We start from the raw sequence: 22,090 nt of genomic DNA on the forward strand, positions 1-22,090 counted from the left end.
TTAAAGTAAACATCAATATATTATAGGTAGAAGTACTGTCTGAGTGATCTTTCCTTCAAATATCAGGCTATTAAAGGCAAATAGTGATAAAATAATGCTTTAAATTAATGTATTAAACCTTTATAAACTACTCTTCTGTTTAAAACGACACCTTTTTGATCCTAAATGTATTGTTTTCTGACTTAATACACTTTATTTGCATTGCATTTGACATTATAGTGATGCCAAAGCGACAAAGTAATCAGATTACATTATTTGGATATAGTTAGAGCTGGTTTAAGATAACCCTGTCCTCCTCAGTCCTATATTTTATGGTACTTTATTTATTGTTTTCAGTGTATTTCTACCGTCTTTTTGTTGTATTTTATCTAGTGTTAAACTCAGATTGCGTTACCCCTCACTCCTGCATCACCCTCCTTTTTTCCCTGACTCCCCCCCCCCCCCCCCCCCTCCCCGGAGGCTGAGCAGCATCACTGCAGCCTCTGCTAATAACACCTGCGTAGCTGGAGTCGCTGCATCGAGATCAGCTCTGCTCCCGGAGCGTTATATCTGGAGGAGGGGAGGCATCTGCAGCGGGGAAGAGATGTAGCGTCAGGAGGACAAAGACGCTGGATTTCTGCTGATTAATGCTGCCGGGAGAGAGAGAGAGACAGGAAGGAGGGTGGGCAAGAGGAGGGGGGGTTTAACATGTGTGTGTGTGTGTTGACTGATCCAGCGTCAGTGATCAGCAGCACTGAAGGAGGCGTTGTTGCTGCTCTGCTGTAGCGACTGTGATCCAGAGAGAGGAAGAGGAGGCAGGTTTGATGCTTTAGTGTTTGTCAGAGAGCGAGGAGGGGGCGAGGGGCGGGGGCTGACGGGTTGCAGGTGAGGTTCAAACTGCAAGTCCCACCTGCAGGGTTTCACGTGCTACCGTTTGCTGACTGGACTTGAGGTTTTTCTCAGCTTTGCTTTTCTACTAAATGTTTTCTTGATTGATGTTTAGATATTGAGGGTCGCTCTCACTCCCTGCAAAGTTTTGTCGTTGCACCTTCGCTGTTTATCTGGATTGGTTTCTGGCAATGTGTTTTATAAATGTGTTGAACCAAGACAAGGCTAGAAGCTTTATCTTGCTCCTTAAAGGTTGGACCGAACAAAGAAACATAAAGGTGACTCAGTGCTTTCTCACCGAGTGTATCTCTATGATGTCAGCGGTCAGTGTTGAGGAAGAGGAGGCAGGTTTCCTCACTGTGTGGCTTTACGGAGTGTCAGAAAGAGAGGAGGGGTTCAGGTGAGGTGTCTGCCAACCTGAGCTCTTCTAAATGTCTGTTGTGATTTGTGAGTGCCAAGACCTAAAGAGGTAATTAAAGCTCCTTTCTGTTCATGTTGAAGTTAAATAGATTAAGATAAGATAGCTCTAAAGGTTTCAGATTAAACCTTATTGATCCCTCATTGATTCCCTGCATGCAGAGTTTATTCCAGAGCCATGTTTAAAGTCGCTCTGCTTTACTCACATGTGATCGTCAGTCTGTAGTGAATGCTCATCCTCCCCATGCAGCATGAATCAAACAGTCTGAGCTGCAGAGTTAGCCGCTGTAGCTGCACCCTCCTCTCTTTGCATCACTTACTGCTTCTTGTTTGATTGAAAAGCCTCTTTGTTTTCCTGGAAACAGTGAGTGTGTTTCAATTAACCTTTCGTATAATTCATTTTCAACTTGGAAACCCTCTACCTCTTTCTTGTGTTACACGTTTCTCCCCAAATGTGCATAAAAGAAGTGTTAAGAATGCATTTTCATTTAAGTTTTTACTGCAGATTCCCTTAAATTAAGTTAGCATGCACGCTAATTTGAGCTCTCATCTGGCAGGAGCCTTTACTCTGCGTTAATCTTGTTTGTAAGGGTCCGGATGTGACTGTAGATGTCTCACACACTTTTATTCCTCTCTTGCACACACACTTTCTCCATCTTCCTGCCCCCCTGTTTGTTTACTTCCCCCCCGATGGGATGTGGTCTCTTTAGAGCCGTGTGTGTCCGTGTAAGTGAGCCCTGTGTGTGTTTATATCCGTGCACATGCCTCCTTCTCCAGGAGAAAGTGGCTGCAGAAACCACAACACATAGTTTTGAGAGGCGGCGTCTTCAGAGGAGTCTCTGTTCCAAGAAACAGAGAAAAGAGCGCGAGAGAAAAGGCTTTTAATCGTGAGCAGTTTGAGGTTAATGAGGGAAAATCATGATTATTTCATCATGAGGAATACGCTTTATGAGGGTATTCCCTGAGAAATGTCCCAGAGCATGTGTCTAGTTAAACAGTCTTCATCTGGGGAAGAGATTAAAGCATCACGGAGCAGTTTCACTCCCTTAAATAAGATCTTTACATCTGATTTTCTATACAGTTAGGGATTTCTTCACACAAAAAAGACCCACCACGTTCCACTGAGATTCATGCATCTCAGGCCTGCTTTTTATAATAAGAAAGGTATATAGTAGCAGATAGTTATTTTGAGCTGGTAAAGATGTGCTTTTAGTCCTCAACTCCGGTTTCTCCCCATCTGTACCTAGAAAACTCACCCTTTGCATATTTGGAGGGATGCATTATCATCCAGTGGTTCTTTGTGAGACAGATCTTGAAGGAAAATCCTTAAAAACGTTGGTGATTTAAGAGACGCAGCCTTCTGAAACCGATCCATTCGTACACAAAATAATCTGAGTCGTTCAGCCTGTGTCCGTGGGTCCAAGCTATCGGAGGCCAAATGCCAGCAGCTGTTCAGAGCAGTCAGTCGATGCTGGACAAAGCGACGATTATCAGCCGGCTCACGAGCTCTAATGAAAGCCTGAGCGGCTGTTAGGAGGTTCAGGTGACAAAACAAAAGACTCTCCGACCTGCTGCTCCTCCGAGTTTGGAAGTGTAGTTAGGGGGAAGTGGATCCAGCGGATGAAGCAGACATGCATTATCATGAATGAAGTATCTGAGGTTGTTCTGTGTGTCAGGTTTGTGTTTCTTATCTGATTTGAGCTTTTGAAAGTGTGCAACTGGTGGGTCTTTTGAGTACTGTATATGTCCGTGTTGTGTAATAGTTGTATTTGAGCATTTACCTCATGACTTTAGGACAAACTGAGCAAAGATTAACCCAGCTTTGCTTACTGCTTGTTTTATTTTTGATTGGAAGATTGGATAGTTTTTGCTGTTTTTTGGGGAGTTTCCTGTCAACATAACCAATGAATTAAATGCTTTTCTGCTCAATGCATGCAATGCTTTGTTCCATATCAAATACCACAGAAGAAGAAGCTCTTTGAGGAAAAAAAGTTGTGATTCTGTTTGCGAAAATGTACAAAGTCCTCTTAGGTTCGCTGACTCTTCGCTTCTGAATGTCCTTCTTTGGATTATCTTTAAAATACTGCGACAACAAATGTGAAACCCCGGTAATCTTGTCACTCACACACACACACACACACACGCTCATGCTGACGGGACTTTTGTTGTTGTTTCGTTGCAGATCTACACAGACTGGGCGAACCACTACCTGGCCAAGTCCGGCTGTCAGCGGCTCATCAAGGACCTGAGCCAGGACGTCACCGATGGAGTCCTGCTGGCTCAGATCATCCAGATCATAGGTACACACACACACAAACACACACACACACACACACACACACATACACACACACACACACACACACACACACACACACAAGTATCATGCCTGATCTCTGTCACCAATTCAATGTAATGTCTTTTTAAACAGAATATTTATAAAGGCGTGAGATAAAAATGTGTCTGGTAGAGGAAGCTGACACACACACACACACACACACACACACACACACACACACACACACACACACACACACACACACACACACACACACACACACACACACACACACACACACACACACGTTATTGCTCTGCATTGTGTCTCAGTCTGATATGTGGGCCAGTTCTCAGCACCCCTCCTGTGTTTGGGTGCTGGGTGAGCTGCAGCATCTGTAGCGGTGACACCCCGGGGTGCAGAGGCATGTGTCTGCCACCCCACCCTTCCTCTCTCTGTCTCTCTTTGTCTCCATCTGGAACTTTTTCTAGGTCTCTGCCTCTCCCCCTCTCCCCCTCTCTCTCATCTGCATGTCTTCAGTTCTTTTCCTCATTTTTGTCCCTATTTTGCAGCACAAAGAGGGTCTAACGCAGAGTGTTGAATGAGGGATAACAAGTAAAGCACTGTGACTGTGATCTCCTGGAAGCTTTTCCCCGTATAACCAGGAGTTAGATTGAGGATTGCAAAGCCTGAGACCCTCCTCAGTGCAACAACAGCCCCTGCAGAGTGTGTGTTTGTACTCCTTGTGTCTGCATACAGAGAAGTGATTTGCTGGCACGTATAGATCCTGTACACTCATGGTTCTGCAGCTCTGACTGAACGTACATGCTGACTCGCACTGCCTCTCAGATCTGCAGTGCAATGCAATAGTCACTTTGCATTCATTCAGACATGTGTTACACACTTTAAGCACCTCAATATGTTTCTCATGTCACTCATTTTTGTTGTTTAATTGCTGCTCTGGAATTTTAGCGATGGTTTTGTTCTTATTTGCCTTTTTTTAATCCTAAAATGTCTTTTTCTGATCTAATAAGTTAGCTTACTCTTCACTGTGGGAGCCTTTTGGGGTTTGTTACTGATGGACTAATAAAGGAATTCTGATTCTGAAGTCCAGCTAAGAGACAATGAACCATTATATATCTGGCAGCAGTGAATCTTTAACTTAAATGAAGATTAAACATGACAAGCAGCTTCATGCTTTGTTGTTAATCGCTTACAGATGAAGCTTTTCATATTGAAGCAAATCAATCACTGGGAGGGACGTTTTTCATTTGTAAAATTAGGATATTTAGATATAATTGAAAGGACTTTGTCAGTGTTTCAACCTACAGCTGCTTACACTGTTTCCCTATGTATAAGAAGTACTTTATATCAATTAAAGCCCTCTAAACTGGCTGCTAATTGAACCCAGTGTTCATGTTTTAATCACACATGAATAAACCATCAGTCAGGTTGAAGCGTTTCTGTTTCTCTCACACTGTTTTTACCCTCTGTGTCTGACGTGCTCTTTTGTTTATCTCTCGTGTTACTGGCCTAAAGTTTTCTCTATCTGGGACTCCCTCTGTTTATCACACACACACACACACACACACACACACACACACACACACACACACACACACACACACACACACACACACACACACACACACATGCTCTCTCTCTCTGTGTGTGATAGAAACTTTACCCTCCCTGCTCGCCTGAACAGACAATGAGTCCGAGCAGCCTGTCAGTAATTCTCTGGCGGCAGCTGACGAATTACGCAGCGCTGCTTCCCAATCCCACACACACACACACACACACACACACACACACACACACACACACACACACACAGACACAGACACAGACACACACACACACACACACACACACACACACACACACACACACACACACACACACACACACACACACACACACACACAGAGTCCAGAGAAGTTTCCTGCTGGGTTTGAGCACCTGGAGTCGCTGGATGTTAGAGGACGGCGCGATGCTGACTGTTTCTTGGTTTCCTCTCTTGCAGCGAATGAGAAGGTGGAGGATATCAATGGCAGCCCCAGGAGCCAGTCGCAGATGGTGAGTGTTTCACGTCCGCTTTTCAAATTATTATCCATCTTTTATGCTCCGTGTTGCCTGGGAGGAACATCTACAGTCTGCTCTGCTGTTAGGGTTTAATAATGTTTACATGTGCGGCTATAAACCTACATTCCTAGACTACAGGGAGTGCAGGCAGTACTTTAATGCAGTATTTAACATGTAGGTGACGCTCACATCCACACAGAGCTGCCAGAAGTACTCAGATCTTGTTCTTGAGTAAAGTAAAAGTACTCAGGTCTTGTACTTGAGTAAAAGTAGAAGTACTCAGGTCTTGTACTTGAGTAAAGTAGAAGTACTCAGGTCTTGTACTTGAGTAAAGTAGAAGTACTCAGATCTTGTACTTGAGTAAAGTAGAAGTACTCAGATCTTGTACTTGAGTAAAGTAGAAGTACTCAGATCTTGTACTTGAGTAAAGTAGAAGTACTCAGGTCTTGTACTTGAGTAAAGTAGAAGTACTCAGATCTTGTACTTGAGTAAAGTAGAAGTACTCAGGTCTTGTACTTGAGTAAAGTAGAAGTACTCAGATCTTGTACTTGAGTAAAGTAGAAGTACTCAGATCTTGTACTTGAGTAAAGTAGAAGTACTCAGATCTTGTACTTGAGTAAAGTAGAAGTACTCAGGTCTTGTACTTGAGTAAAGTAGAAGTACTCAGATCTTGTACTTGAGTAAAGTAGAAGTACTCAGATCTTGTACTTGAGTAAAGTAGAAGTACTCAGATCTTGTACTTGAGTAAAGTAGAAGTACCAGAGTGTAGGAATACTCTGTCACAGTAAAAGTATTCTAAATGTTCCTCCAGTGAAAGTAGAAAGTACTCTCCTCTAAATGTACTTAAAGTAGCGACAGTAAAAGTAGTCATTGTCTGATTGGTCCATTTCAGAATAATATCTCTGATCTGTTTTATAATGATTGATCATTAAAGTGTTCTCAGAGCTGGTAAAGGTGCAGCTAGTTTGAATGGCTTTGTATACTGCAGGGTAGCTGCTGGATTTACTGCAGGTGAACTACAGTCTGATTTAAGGGAGATTATATTACCATTATTAATCCTAATCTGCCTAGCAACTAAAGGTGTTAAATAAATGAATGGTACTTTTACTTAAAATAACTTTTTCCTCCCCCTGCTATGAACCCTTACATGGGAACGTCTGAAATAGCTTCCTTATATCTATAAATGTATTTCTATAAATACTTTGGAACACGGTTTAAACTGATGTTTTCCCAAAGACACGCTGTCACTTGTTGTTCTCTTTTCACCCTCTGTCTGAAACCAGAGCCCAGTCTGCTCTGGCGGCTCTGCTGTGATTGGTCAACCTTAGAGCTTAGAAATGTCCCGCCCCCTTCGCCTATCACGTACAATGTGTTGGAACGTTAGCCAATAGAAGCGCGAGTGTTCCGTTGTGATGTCAATGTGTTCCGGGACTTTGGAAATGTAGCCTTTGCAGACCATTTATATGCACTAAAACCTGTATACAACCCACTACAGGAAAGGGAAAACCCCCAAAAGCATAATAGGGCCTCTTTAATGAGATGACGAGCTGTTCGTCACTGAGATAATTACCCCTCTCTTTAACCAGTGCTGACTAACTGTGGGTTTCCCTGGCATCGGCCCTCATGCACTCTAGCTGCTTTATTGAGACACAGTTTCTAAAGCTGTGTGTTGTAAATGTAAAACTTACTAAGAGTGAACTGCAGGCATATGTCTCAGTGTGTGTTTGTGTGTGTGTGTGTGTGTGTGTGTGTGTGTGTGTGTGTGTTGGGGGGGTTTTTGTGCAGTTAGCTTTTTGTCTCGGTCACTGACTAAGCCCCATGATCCGCCACCTGCTCTGACCACAGAGGGTCCGGCCAGCATGGGAAACTGAAGTCTGAGGGAGCTTATAGTGCGGGCACAAAGAGGAGGAAACATCTCACACACACACACACACACACACACACACACACACACACACACACACACACACACACACACACACACACACACACACACACACACACACACACACACAAGCTCTTTTCATATTCTTTGTGGAGCTGTTGTGTCCACTTTAGTTCTTTTTCCCTAGTTTTTTTTTTACAGTTTTATAGGTTTTTCATGATACATAAAGGGTCAGCTTTGGAGATCTAAGTTTAGGTTCCTTTAGTGTGTTTTCTCTTCTGAATTTATATACAAATGGCCTCTTCCTCAGCCTTTCTAGATACTTGCAATAGATGGATCTGACTTTTCAGAGTATAAGCCAAATACATCAGAGTATTGATCTGAGCCTTCAAACGTCTCACTCTTACTGAATGCCCTCTGACATTGCATCGATTCCCATCCGATAGTTATTTCTTCTTCTATCTTTATTGGAGAGTGACAGTGTCTCTGCCAGCTCTAACCTCTGAGCTAAACAGCGTCCTGTGGAGTGAAGGTAGACTCTTGCTCCAACGTGAGGATCGTGAGGCGGGGGACCAAGAAGAGGTCTATTCAGCAGAAAATATTAAAACCCTGCAACACTAATCCTCCTCATTATAGACAGACATCATTAGCAAACCATAGAGCTCTTCCCTGCAAAACGGATGACTGTGCAGTTCTCCTTATAGTGTGTGTGTGTGTGTGTGTGTGTGTGTGTGTGTGTGTGTGTGTGTGTGTGTGTGTTAAGCTTCTAGCAACCTCAGCAAAGGACGTGAGGGAAAAACAAACGGTGTCAAAGACCTACATGGATGCACAGATGCAGCTTCTGTCAGCAGGGAGGGATTTCATAATCACATCAAGAAACTCAACATTTTGAAGTCATGTCTTTCCCGCCGCCGTACATCTCTCCGTGTCAGGTTTTAAAGTGTGTCATGGATCTTGTTCAGAGCAGCCTTTGGCTCTCGTCCAGTTTGATTTGACTGGTTTATTTATAGTGCATTGATGGAGCGTTTGAGTGAAATTGCGATACAGTTTGTCAGATTATTAGTACACGACGTAGCTCAAGAGAAAATGCCATGACGGTGTAAACACGATATGTTCTTACTTTATAGTTTCAAAAATGTCAGGATTAAATCAAATGTCATTTCTGAATACAATTTTCTTAGTGAGAGTGTGTCAGAAGTGTTCGAGATGAGGAAGAAACTCATGAACGAAGCTAAAAGGGAACATGAATGAATGCCGAGGTTGAATAATGTCATTCAGACAAAGAATAAACAAATATTTACCTGTAAATATGAAACAGAAAAAGAGGATCTGACCAAAACAAACACTTTTTTGCAACGGAATAATGGTGAGAGCTTGCAGGCTATCAATCCGATAGTTTCTGAGATACTTTAGCAATCATCACCATCACTAAAGCCATGCAACTGTGTCACTTTTTGGAAAGTAGAAAACTCCAACTCTTCAGTGTGTTTCTCCCTAAAAGCAGGTTTAATGTGCTGCGTTTGAGGCTTAATTGAGTGTAGAGTTTCCGGGAGACTTGAAAAGCCCACCAGACTCATCTGGGCCCCATCTGTTGGACGTCCGCACAGCAGCCAGACGAGAGGACAAACAGTAATATCATCTCCACCGGCCGGACGCTTCATCATCAGCACGGCTCGTCCATTAATCTCCGCTTCTAATTGATCGCCTGCACTTTTCCGGAGTTATTGGAGCCCAAAAACAGGGCTTTAAGGAGTATTGCATTACCAGTATCACCAGAAGAAGACAGAAAGGACGTAAAGGTTATGGCAGGGTTTAAAGATGGGTGAGTGGAAAAAGAAAGCAGACTTTGACAGCAGAAAACCTCCATCAGTGCTGCGGTCATTTCAAGTTGCGTTGCTGTCGTTGCAGTTCTCCATTTGATCTGGGTTCAAACGCTTCAGCATCTGTGTGACATGCAGTACAGTAGCTCTGGCTCTCAGCACCTACTATTGGTCAGCCGGTTTGGAAACACACAGACAAATGGATGATGGGCCTTTTTTAAAGAATCCCTGACGTCGTTGTGATGCCAAGTGTCCTACAGAAGCCAGCAGCAGATGGCTAGCTTAGACTGCTGAAACAACACAGGGAATATCATTCATTCTCTCTTTTTGCTCACAGTTTACATGCCTTGATATTCCCTCTACAAATATGTTGTGTGGACACTTGATTCAACACAGAATACCGTTCATTTTCTGCCCCAGACTGGAATATAGATGAGGTTTTTAGCTTGCAGATAGCTAACAGTGTCTTCAGTAAACACTTTTGTTTAGATATTTTTGGTAAAACTGACTTACAGAAACTAAACATACATTTACAAAGTGTAAGAGTTTGACTTCAAGTGTTTCATTAACAAATACTGCATCATTTAGCACATTTTTATACAACACAAATACGCAAAGATGAGATATCTATGCATTACACCGCTGAAGATTAGCATCAATGCTAACTTAGCATGAGAAACGCCAATGACAAGCTAACGCAATTAGTACTGGAATTCTTTTAAGTTTCCACACATATTTAAAAACTGTTTCTAAGAACTGTTGCTGTATGCAGGTATCAATATTGATTATAGCTGACTACTTATGACTTATGTGCTTCAGGGTTAATTAGAAAACGTATGAATAAGGATGGAAAAACAACAGTTCATAGACTTTTCTGGGAACTACGGCAAGCCCATGTGGACAAACAGCTCTCTAAAAGAAGTTGCAAAGTCAAGAACAATATTTATTGTCTAGGCATGTCACATATAGCATGAATCTAAGCCTTGAATAAGGATGTCTAGAGCCAGTACCCGGGTCTTAGTGTGTGGCTGCTCAAGTGCCTCAGCAGCTGTTGAGTTAAAACTCCCCTCACACCGCGTTAACATCACTCCCCTCGCTCTCTGACTCTCGTGAAGCTTCTCTGGGTCCATCTTTGTCTTTGTTCCTCAGTTTTCTCTTTATTGGCAGACCCGTGTATCATGGTGCTGACCCTGGGAACAGAGCGCCGAGGGGCCGGTTACAGCAGGCTCACTTGTAGCTCAATTGGAGGCTTTTAATTACTCATAACTGAACGACGCGGGCAGATGGTCGGTTTCAGTGAGCAGTTAAAACAGGCGCAGTGAAGGACTGCTAACCTTTGATCTGGTTTGACTGTGATGCTGCAGCCTTCACTTTTTCACTGTGAGTGTTGCAGTAAGAGAGCATGTAGTAAAGCATAAATCAATCAAATTCTACTTGGGGGGAAATTCCCTATGCCCTTGGTTGCTTAAAATGAAGCATATGGGAGAAACGCTTCTTCTTTATCCTCTTTAGTATTTACCCAAGGACCCTTTGACAGCCAGTGGTGGCATGTAACTAAGTACATTTACTCAACTATTGGAGTAAAATAAACATTTGAGGTACTTTATTTGAGTATTTAACTTCTGAAATCAGATTTTTTGAATGCAGATTACACAAAAAAACAAGTGTGGTACAATTTTACTAATTATTAGTATTTATTTGCAAAGAAAACATCCAAGCTGCTTGAATGTGAAGATTTGCTGCAATGAGTTCTTTTTATTCCTGTACTTTAACTACCTTATCTCATCTTGCTTTGACACTTTTACTTAATCACTGCCTCATAAAACATCGACAAAGCCTCAAACTCCATGATGTTTTTCCAGAAATACTGTCTTTTCTGAGTCTTTTGGAAACGATCAGGCAACAATCACATCCCACATAATGCTCTGACCTTTTTGCAAAAGAAAAGTGAGTTTTTCTTACCTTCGAATTGCTGTCCAAAGTCATAAAATAGGGAAATATGCAAACCAGCATTGCACGTGAAGTATTACCGCTGACTGACCACTGCACACGACATTTAACATCTGGGAAAAGCTGGTGTACAATTTGCTGTGCTGGTTTATCAGGGACTCACACATTGTGAGAGGCTGTAGCCAGACAGGGAGTATGCTCAGTCAGTGCTTAGAGACTTTTGCAGAATATGAGGAATAAAGTTGCTCTACAGTAGCTCTGCAATGTGACTCAGCTATAGTGGCTTTGGAGTTGGGACGTACTGAGGACTTAAGAGTCAAGATTTCACTCAAAACAACTGAGTTGAGGTGAGGAAAAGTAGACGAAAGAGTCCACAATGCTCCCTTAAATAATCCATACATACTGTCTGTGTGTGCAACAGATGTGCAAACCCACGTGATTCCCTTCAAGTGTTTGATGCTGTAAACATTTTAAACTAAACCACCGTATATAATTAGGACATCTATTAATATAAGCTTGTGTTGCTAGGCAGATTCTGTTGATTGTACATCGTGTGTGTGTGTGTATGCTGACATGAACTAGGACTGCCAGTAACATCTTAAGGAGAATTATTGCAATATTGACATAAATGTGAAGCTTTATGTGATAAAAAGCAGCAGGGACTTTGTTTTGTCTCTGATTCCTCGGCTACTTTAAACTAAAGTGAGTTATTTTATTTTGATTATGGCTTTGGGTTTTATAACATTAAGGCAGCCATATAAATCTGCATGCACCAGAGGTCTACACGTTGCATTGTTTGAAATACTTTAGGGAACACAGATCCTCCACTATTAGGTTTCAGGGATTATTGGGAGTGCTACTGTGGATAATGTTGCTTAAAAACAGCTCCTCAGTCGAAACCAGATGACTAAATGCTTCTTTACTTTGGGTTTTGGACACGATGAGCGATGATCCTTGGATTATGACACAGAATCCTCTAACCCTGTGCCCATCAGCTGCCGTGAAGCATTGTCCCACTTCATCTGCTTTTGATTCATCGCTTGTCAGCAGCTGTCTGCTCTGGATGCAGAGTGATAGTGCAGGGGGGGAAGAGGAATCAAAGGAGGGGTGTTTGGATAAGGCTGGTCAGAGTCCGAGTCTGCAGAGAAGAGTTGTTGGACAAAGAGAGAGGAGGTTTATGCTCTTCAAGTACTCTATTCTCTGGATAAAACCTATTTAATTCTCGCCATGTATACTCAAAAACTTCTGGGACTTTGGGGCTCTGCCTGCATGCAAATGTTTAGATTTCAAAGCAGTTCAGCTCAATATTTAAGAAAGTATATCTGTCTGTGATCAGCTGGTGTCGCCTCAGTGTGTGAAGTACCTAAAGTGTGTATTCATCCTGTTTGAGACATTTTATTGGCTGGAGCTGGCATCGATTTTGATCTGCTGGGTAATATGGATGACACAGTGGTTTGTTTCTAGGGGATTCTCTTGACTCATTGCTTTGATTTCTGCCTCAGACATAAAGAAATGATGCTTTTAAGAAAACCAATCATACCTGCAACCCTAACCCTAACCCACCACCAGGACAAGCGTTCAGCGTGATCTCCATGAGGGTGTTTGTTACTAAACCCTGACAGCATTAAGCGAATAATCACTGGGTTGATTGGAAAGAAAAATAACAGACATATCTTTGTCTGCAAATGTTGACTCATGTGTGTCTTAAAAAACTGACGTAGGGATTTAAGGTGGCTTTTATTTTCCAGTGGATCCGTAGCTTTTTGGGAATAAAACCCTTCAATTATCGAGCATATGAAGCGCTAACGCCTGTTTTTCCAATCCTGGATTTAAGGAGGTTCTCTCCGTCCCGTAGGAAGTGATAATTAAGATGTTGGCCTGTTTTTATTTGACAGTTTCATCTGAAGGATAACACTTTCCAACCCTAGCCACCAAGGGCCAAACTGTGTCCATGCATTTAACAAGTTGAGGATTGACAAGACAGGAATATCTCATTTGACGCAGGAAAATCCCCCTTTTTTCCAGGAAAACTACCCTTAAGTTCTGTAGAAGTGCTTCAAACTTTGCTGTAGAGATGAAACAAATGTTCACTGAAGGTAGATGAAAAAGATGAGTCATGTTTTCACGCCTACATGTGACCTTTTCTATGTGGGCTTAAAAAAAACCTGAGTTAACATTTTCAATGTGATGGGAAAGAAAAGACGAAGGAGACTGTAAAGGATAAATTACAGCTGAAAGAAAGGGGTTGCATGTTGTTGGCTACAAGCAGAATAACACAATAATAATAAAGTTTAAAGGGTCCTTATTCTCCCTTTCTTGTGTTCTATAGGTTTAAGTGCATGTAAATGGTCTGCAAAGGCTAAAATCCCTGTGTTCCCCATTGGACTCCTTTGTTTATTTCCGGAAAATAGTTGCATCACTATGTTACACTCGCAATTCTATTGGCTAGCGCTCCGATACATTGTACGTGATAGGCTAAGGGGGCGGGACATACCTCTAAGAGCTTGACTAGTCACAACAGAGCCGGGCAGCTAACCAATCAGAGCAGACTGGGCTCTGGTTTCAGACAGAGGGTGAAAAGAGGAGCTGCAGCACAGGCAGTATGAGAAACATAAAGAGCTTTTTGAACCTTAAAGCATGGAGACATGTCCCAGGAGAGACAATAACGACCCCTTTAAGTATAGATTGACGTTTGTTTGCTAACTAATAGGATCTTGGACAAGAAGACAGACATTCAAAGGTTTGAAAACGCATCCTGTGCATTTGATAAGTGGCAAGTTAAGTAAAGCAACTAACTGTACGAGCATTTATCCAATCATAGACAAGCGTAGGTTAGGTCTGGACCTTGGAAATGCAATTTGAAAAGGTCTTCATTTACCCTCAGTCTCTACTTTCTCTCTTAAAGTACCGATGCTCTCATCTGTGATTTGAGAGAAGGAAAGGTTAAGTGCGGTTTTGACTCACTTCAACCATCAGCCACAAGTACAAGTTTGAGTTTTCTCCACTCTGTCAGTTCAAACGTAATATTTAGATTTGCAGTCACCGTAATTGAAACATAGCTTAATTGAAACTGATTATCAAAAGAAACTTTACAGCTCCCCCTCATTATTCTTTAAAGCCTGGTGACAAGTCTCCTTTCCGCACCGTGCCTCAAAACGGGTTTCCATCTCCCGGCACTGCACAAGTCAGTGAAGTGTGCCTCGTCAAAATGCCCTTTCCCAAATTGCTTTTAATGGCTGATGTGGATCTGCCAGCCGGCGTCGGAAAAGTAAATGATGTTGGTTTCTGGAGGAGCTGTTGCAGGATGCCACAAAGCCAAAGCGCCCACCAAACGAGCAGTTAAACACGGCCAGAACCCTGCGGGACATTAATGCCCCCGCCGTCATCAACGCCTTCAATCATTACCCAGCTTGTTTGCGTCATTTTAGAGTTAGGGCTGAGTAAAAACAAACAGCGGTTTGGTCTGAAAGCCTCAGAGCCGTCGGTCGGAACATCTCTTGGAGCCTCTTTGGAAGAAGCTGCCTGTCCTTTAAAAGACAGAAGTCTGTCTCGAGCGAGACAGATTTACTGCGTGTTTATGAGTTCACTCCTGCTTGTCTTTATCAGCCTATAAAAACCAGGCTTCAAACGAATACACACACACACACACACACACACACACACACACACACACACACACACACACACACACACACACACACACACACACACTGCCTGGGGAACAGATGCTAATTTCTTCAAGGCTTCCCAAATTTTTTGTGGTGATCATTTGATTAAGCCTTATTGAGAAGGGATGGAAGAAGTACTCAGATCTTGTACTTGAGTAAAGTAGAAGTACTCAGATCTTGTACTTGAGTAAAGTAGAAGTACTCAGATCTTGTTCTTGAGTAAAGTAGAAGTACTCAGATCTTGTACTTGAGTAAAGTAGAAGTACTCAGATCTTGTACTTGAGTAAAGTAGAAGTACTCAGATTTTGTACTTGAGTAAAGTAGAAGTACTCAGGTCTTGTACTTGAGTAAAGTAGAAGTACTCAGATCTTGTACTTGAGTAAAGTAGAAGTACTCAGGTCTTGTACTTGAGTAAAGTAGAAGTACCAGTGTAGGAATACTCTGTCACAGTGAAAGTATTCTAAATGTTCCTCCAGTGAAAGTAGAAAGTACTCTCCTCTAAATGTACTTAAAGTAGCGACAGTAAAAGTAGTCATTGTCTGATTGGTCCATTTCAGAATAATATCTCTGATATGTTTTATAATGATTGATCATTAAAGTGTTCTCAGAGCTGGTAAAGGTGCAGCTAGTTTGAATGGCTTTGTATACTGCAGGGTAGCTGCTGGATTTACTGCAGGTGAACTACAGTCTGATTTAAGGGGGATTATATTTACCATCATTAATCCTAATCTGTAAAGTAACTAAAGGTGTTAAATAAATGCAGTGGAGTAGAAGTACTAAGTACCTCAAACTTGTACTTCAGTACAGTACTTGTACGCAGTGTATCTCCACTCTCAGATGCTGGTCTCATTAGCTCTGTATTAATGAATGCTCACTACCGCTGCTCAGCACATGTCTCTCCTCACACAAACCTCAGAGTCTTTATGTGAGATAATCAAACATGCTAGCGCCCGAGCACACATGTGTCAGAGTGTGTGTGTGGGAAGGGAAATAAGTACGCCCACATGTGAGAGGGTTTTGATGCCTGCTGTGAGAGTGTGTCGCTGCTGTGAAGTGGGTGGCTGTGAGCGGTGTCGGGCAGATGGAGACGCTCCGTGTTGGCCTTCTTGTCCCACAGAGATCCCGTGGAGTCAAGCAGTGTAAACACATCAGTCTGAGGAGGGAAAGTGACGAGGAGGGAAGTGCTTGAGATGTCCTTGAGCTGAGGGGCCTGTAGAGGAAGTGGTTGTACTGGCTGTAGAGCATCTTGAATACCTTGGGTGTTTGTTGCACCTTGGATCTTGAAAACTAAATAAGGGTAAAGAGTATTTCCCCTAGCTACAAGATAAACCTGAGGCACTCACTGGTTACATCCACTGGAAGAAGAGGTGCAGGAAGGAGGAGGTGGTGGAGTGCTTGTGGAAAGTCAGGATGTTTGGAGGCGTGTGGTGATGTCATCTGAGTGCTACAGGGGTGACGACCGGACTCTGGTGCTGGGAAAATAGTGTAGTCAGGGGTCTTCCTCTGTATGCAATCAGTGTTCTGATCTGAGAAACAGAGTGGTGATGATGAGCAGTGTGTGTGTGTGTGTGTGTGTGTGTGTGTGTGTGTGTGTGTGTGTGTGTGTGTGTGTGTGTGTGTGTGTGTGTGTGTGTGTGTGTGTGTGTGTGTGTGTGTGTGTGTGTGTGTGTGTGTGTGTGTGTGTGTGTGTGTGTGTGTGTGTGTGTGTGTGTGTGTGTGTGTGTGTGTGTGTGTGTGTGTGTGCTTGTGCGTGTGTGCGGTCAGTATGTCATGCAGCCGGGTGGAAGGTGGGGGGTTGGGTGATGACCACACAATGATGTGCTTTATGGGTAATAATGCAGATCACCCCCCCCCCCCGCCTCGAGACACTTAGACTTTTTGAATGCTAAGCATCGTCACATTCCTGCTGTGTCTGTCCTTTGTGTTGACCGTCTGCCGTCCTCTCCGCAGATCGAGAATGTGGACGCCTGTCTCAGTTTCCTGGACGCCAAGGGAGTGAATGTGCAAGGGCTCTCAGCAGAAGGTAAGAGATGGACTTCATTAAACTCTTAATTGATCTCCCGGACCTGGAAAAAGCATTTGGCTCCACCCCCGTCCGACCTTCTGTGGGTAGCTGTCCAATTCTTCACAGTCCCAACAATCTGGTTATTTCCAAGACGTACTGTAATACTTCACAGCAATGGAATTTACCACGTTGGTATCATGACACAAGCAATCATTAGGGCATCAACGTGGATTGTGGGAGGATAAAAACCCCGGCGAGTAAATCTCCTCGGGGTTGACATCACAACAGCAGAGCTCTGTACCGAAGGAATGCTTCTTTAAATCAACGATAAGCTGAAGATTTAGTTCAGTTTAGTCCCAGACAATAAGTGCTGGTTTTGTTTTACACTTTGCAAGAGGAACCCAGCGTTTATGTGTCCAGAACTTAAAGTGTTTTAAGGGAAAACACACTGATGTTTCCCAACCAGTAGCACCTTTAGCATCAAGAAGTAATCATGAAACAGGAGCTAGCATGTCCCAATCTGGAGAGCAAATAGATGCTGCTCTGCTAAGACCATTGTCTCTAAAATGCTGACTTTCAAGAGTTAAACCCACCTGTTAACAGCTCGGTGAAAATGCATTTTAGATGACCCAGTCGCTTCTTTAAATTGAGAAGACGAAGAAATTATCTTTGGCTTCTCGGAGCTTTAACATATGTCAACAATGAGACGTCGGGCAACTTCCTGTTCCATGTCACAGTGATTGTAAGTGTCCGATGAGACACTTGATCCACAGGAATTGACCTGGAGTTGAGAGAGAGTTTCTACAAGTGGATCAAACTACAGCCTCATGAGTACTTCATTTCTTTAGCCCCCCACATGGATTGTTTACCAGCATGTAGCCAAAGCCCGCCCCAATGTGATTGGTTGAAGCTACAGAGTGAAACCAAAACAATTCCAATCTGTTTGGGATGCTAACAGAGTCCTTTTACTACAAGTGTTGTGTCTAAATACACTGCATTTTTGATCAGGGCTGTCATTGTTAGCACATTAATGCTTTTCGTCGTGCCTTTGGTTGCACTTCTTTATGTCTCCAGCTGAAAATGTCTCCAGCTGTTACTTCTAACTGTGTTTACCCAGACCCCATGCTGCCCTTGCTCCCCTTGCCCTTGACCCCTCCAGCAGCAGAAATAGACACACTGACCGACAGCTCGAAATTGAACCCCCCCCCCCCACACTATAAGCAGTGGAGTGACTCACTGGTCCTGGCGTTTGGAAGCGTCTCTGTAAATACCCAGGCTGTTGCTGCAGCGTTTCATCACTCAGCCCCTCCCTCCCTCCCTTTGTGTTCAATTACTCCACATGTGCTGTGTGTGTGTTTCAATTAGATGGTCATGTCTAATCGATTCAGGCTCTCCACATTTGGTTGGTAGTGTTTCATTATCTTTTACAAGGCATGGGGACACAACACACAGGGACATTTCTGTTGTATAACCTCCCCTGAAGTCCCTGTGATTCTCTCTGGTGGGAGTCTCGGACAGATCTTTAAGAAACGTGTCAAGTTAAAGAGTTTAAAGATGAATCCTCAGGCTTTTGGGCAAAGATATGTAGTGTGCTATGATGTAAACAATGCAGTAGAAGTATTGATTGTGAACCTGCAATAGCTGCAGTGTAGAAAAAAGCTCCACCAACTCGACTCAAGTATTTTAAATATGATGATTATCTACAAAAAGATGACTCCATTGTTCCCAGTCTTGGTAAACAGGTGCATAGCTCTGAAACACACATCTCCTGCAGATCCTGGGCTACCGTGAGCATGAAAGCCTTTGGTCTGCAGGGTCTCTGGAGCAAAGCCGTAGCAGAGCATGCCGTTCTTGTTACAACTTGCAGAACGACAGTAAACACCATCATCGCTTGATCTGATCGTGCACTGGGTTTGGTCAGCAGGGGGTACACATTTACAGTTCCCTGTCTCAGTGTTGCCTGTGCTATCTGGCTGTTTAATAAGCACAACAGGGGGACAAGGCATGTGTGTGTGTTAATATGTGTGCACATTTTCAACACGTTGTCTAAAGAATAGTTTGGAGGGCGACAGAAGGTTATGGAGCGAGTGATGTCAGAGGAAGTCGTGGTGCACTCTGATAACTTTGATGAAAGCATTTATCTTTCTACAGTTTCCAAATGTGTAGCTGACCGTGACCTTGAGGGTGTCTTCCAATCTGGGATGAAGTGTTATTGTTACTCCTTATCATCATCATTTCTATATATTTAGATCACAACGGCAGCTGAATCTGCAGCAAAGTCTCTCTAAAAGCACGGCTGCTGTTCAGACTCTCTGAGGCCCAGTAGCCTCTGGGTGTTAGAAAATGAAAAACACCCCAAGATATTAATCTTCTCCCCACTTCCACAGTCTCAGAAAACACTGTAGCAATGGATGACTAGGGGAGACTGTTTGAGCCTCACCAAATTGAAAAATGGAGTAAAAAAGCCCTGAGTCAGCACCCACCCCCCCCTCTCCCGCCGGAGAGTTTGATCTCAAAAGTCAATTTCACAAATGGGTGCGTTAGCCACATTGATCAATTCTTCCGCCTCTCTGACTGCTGAATCACATCTGGGCCGGGTGTGAAGCAGTGTGAGAGAGAGAGGGGGGCATTTGTTGAGTTTTGTCAGAGATGAACTGAGGAGGATCAGATGAACAGCCGGGCAAAGTTACGCATTGATTGGGAGCTTGTTGCTCGCTCAGCATATTGATGAGGGAACTTTTTCTGCCAGGGCTGGAGATTCTTGGGATGTAAAGAAATAAATATGATGTATGAGTGATGAGGAACAACACTACACTACATACTGATATACACCTGCACATCTGCAGGAGAGGACTCTTTAAAGTAGAGACACTACATACTGATATACACCTGCACATCTGCAGGAGAGGACTCTTTAAAGTAGAGACACTACATACTGATATACACCTGAACATCAGCAGGAGAGGACTCTTTAAAGTAGAGACTCTACATACTGATATACACCTGAACATCAGCAGGAGAGGACTCTTTAAAGTAGAGACACTACATACTGATATACACCTGAACATCAGCAGGAGAGGACTCTTTAAAGTAGAGACGCTACATACTGATATACACCTGAACATCAGCAGGAGAGGACTCTTTAAAGTAGAGACACTACATACTGATATACACCTGAACATCAGCAGGAGAGGACTCTTTAAAGTAGAGACACTACATACTGATATACACCTGAACATCAGCAGGAGAGGACTCTTTAAAGTAGAGACACTACATACTGATATACACCTGAACATCAGCAGGAGAGGACTCTTTAAAGTAGAGACACTACATACTGATATACACCTGAACATCAGGAGGAGAGGACTCTTTAAAGTAGAGACACTACATACTGATATACACCTGAACATCAGCAGGAGAGGACTCTTTAAAGTAGAGACACTACATACTGATATACACCTGAACATCAGCAGGAGAGGACTCTTTAAAGTAGAGACACTACATACTGATATACACCTGAACATCAGCAGGAGAGGACTCTTTAAAGTAGAGACTCTACATACTGATATACACCTGAACATCAGCAGATGTAGGCCCCCATTTATCGTTGCCATCGTCCCATCACTACCAGCATCACCTGTTAATACACATTAGTTTCCCGGGAAATGGTTTTGTATAATTTAGTCCGTTGGGCCTCGGACTTTGTCCTCAAACTGGAGTCCAGTTCTCATGCTGACCTTCACTCCTCTCTGAACCAGCTGTGTGTTTATTAGACATTTCTGATTTTACAACAGCTTCCTGAGAGCTGTGACTAAATTAGAAATGTTCCCGCATGTTGAAAACAATTAATGCTGAGTATAATATACAGTGCATTAATATCCCCTGCAGTTACAGCCAGTGTATAGTTACTCTCATGAAGCAGCTGCTCTATCCCCAAGAGTCCTTTTAAAAAAACATATGTGTACTTCACAGAGCTGGAAAGATACAATAAATGGTCTGGGATTGTTTTTTTTTAGCGCCACAGGACATTGTTTTGGTTCTAGACAATGGGGAAACTATATTTTGAATATTTTCACTTGCAGAAGTGTTTTTATTTTAATAAAAGGTGTGGTTTTATTGGAGGGTAGATGAGTTTAAATGATGGTGGAGTATACCGTTGCATTACATTTCATTTAGCTGATGACTTTATCAAATTAAGTGACTTAAAAAAGTGCAATAAAGTAGAATAATGAGAAAAGATTGGGACAATTTTAAAAGTTGAAATTTAGAAAGAAAATGCTAATTTTTAAACTGTTTGGTTAATTTAATGTTCAAGGTGCAGTGGAAACAGGTAGGATTTCAGTTTGTGGCAGAACATGTGTTGACTTTCTGCTGTCCTGATATCAAACACAATTCAGGGGTTTCTGGGTCCAACTAGCAGTGAGGTGAACCATGTCCTGGATGTAAGAAGGACTGGATCCCTTCACAGCACTGTATCACCCAGCATCACCTCCATACTCAGATTTCCTTTCTGTTTTGTCCCCTCCAGAGATCCGTAATGGCAACCTGAAGAGCATCCTGGGCCTCTTCTTCATCCTATCACGCTACAAGCAGCAGCAGCAGCAGCAGCAGCAGTACTACCAGTCTCTGGTGGAGCTCAGCCAGCAGACCAGCAGCACAGCACCGTCCACCAGCAAGACCCAAGACATGCAGTCCAGGTACGCCTCACAGCAGAAACAGCGGTTACATTTCTGCAGCTCAGTGTTGGTTTGGCTCTCAGATGCAGCCCAGAGGACCCGTTATTATCTAGAGTCTCTGCTGGATTAGAGGTCTGGTTTATTGCTTCTTAATTAGGTCCAGTTAGAGCTCATCTAAACAGGAATGTGTTGGATGGGACTGACTGTCAGAGCAGAGTGATGAACGGCCTTCATCTGCAGTGTTTCTCATTAGAGGTTCTGCTGAGTCAGCTCCATGAGGAGTGTTTGACGAGGTGGGGACAAGCTGGCCAACACATGTCAGATTAACATTTCCTATAATACCTTAGCCGCTGAATGTATGCGCTTCTATACTTTTGGGATGAAAGACTATTTAGAGGGTTCATTTGACTCTCATGTGTGAGGTTGAGTTACATTCTTT

General features: G+C 43.0%; 1 protein-coding gene across 4 annotated transcripts in view; it reads left to right on the forward strand.

Moving 5' to 3' along the window:
• The window catches only part of nav3 (neuron navigator 3), a 131,966-nt gene that overhangs the window by 36,745 nt on the left and 73,131 nt on the right, over positions 1 to 22,090 (forward strand). For all 4 annotated transcript variants that reach the window (XM_063905513.1, XM_063905514.1, XM_063905515.1 and 1 more), the window contains exons 2-5: positions 3,467 to 3,584; positions 5,589 to 5,641; positions 16,921 to 16,993; positions 21,504 to 21,672. In XM_063905513.1, coding sequence (XP_063761583.1) covers positions 3,467 to 3,584; positions 5,589 to 5,641; positions 16,921 to 16,993; positions 21,504 to 21,672 — 413 coding nt within the window. The remainder of the gene's footprint in view (positions 1 to 3,466; positions 3,585 to 5,588; positions 5,642 to 16,920; positions 16,994 to 21,503; positions 21,673 to 22,090) is intronic.

The sequence above is a fragment of the Eleginops maclovinus genome, chromosome 17, assembly GCF_036324505.1.
Source record: "Eleginops maclovinus isolate JMC-PN-2008 ecotype Puerto Natales chromosome 17, JC_Emac_rtc_rv5, whole genome shotgun sequence".
Lineage (NCBI taxonomy): Eukaryota > Metazoa > Chordata > Actinopteri > Perciformes > Eleginopidae > Eleginops > Eleginops maclovinus.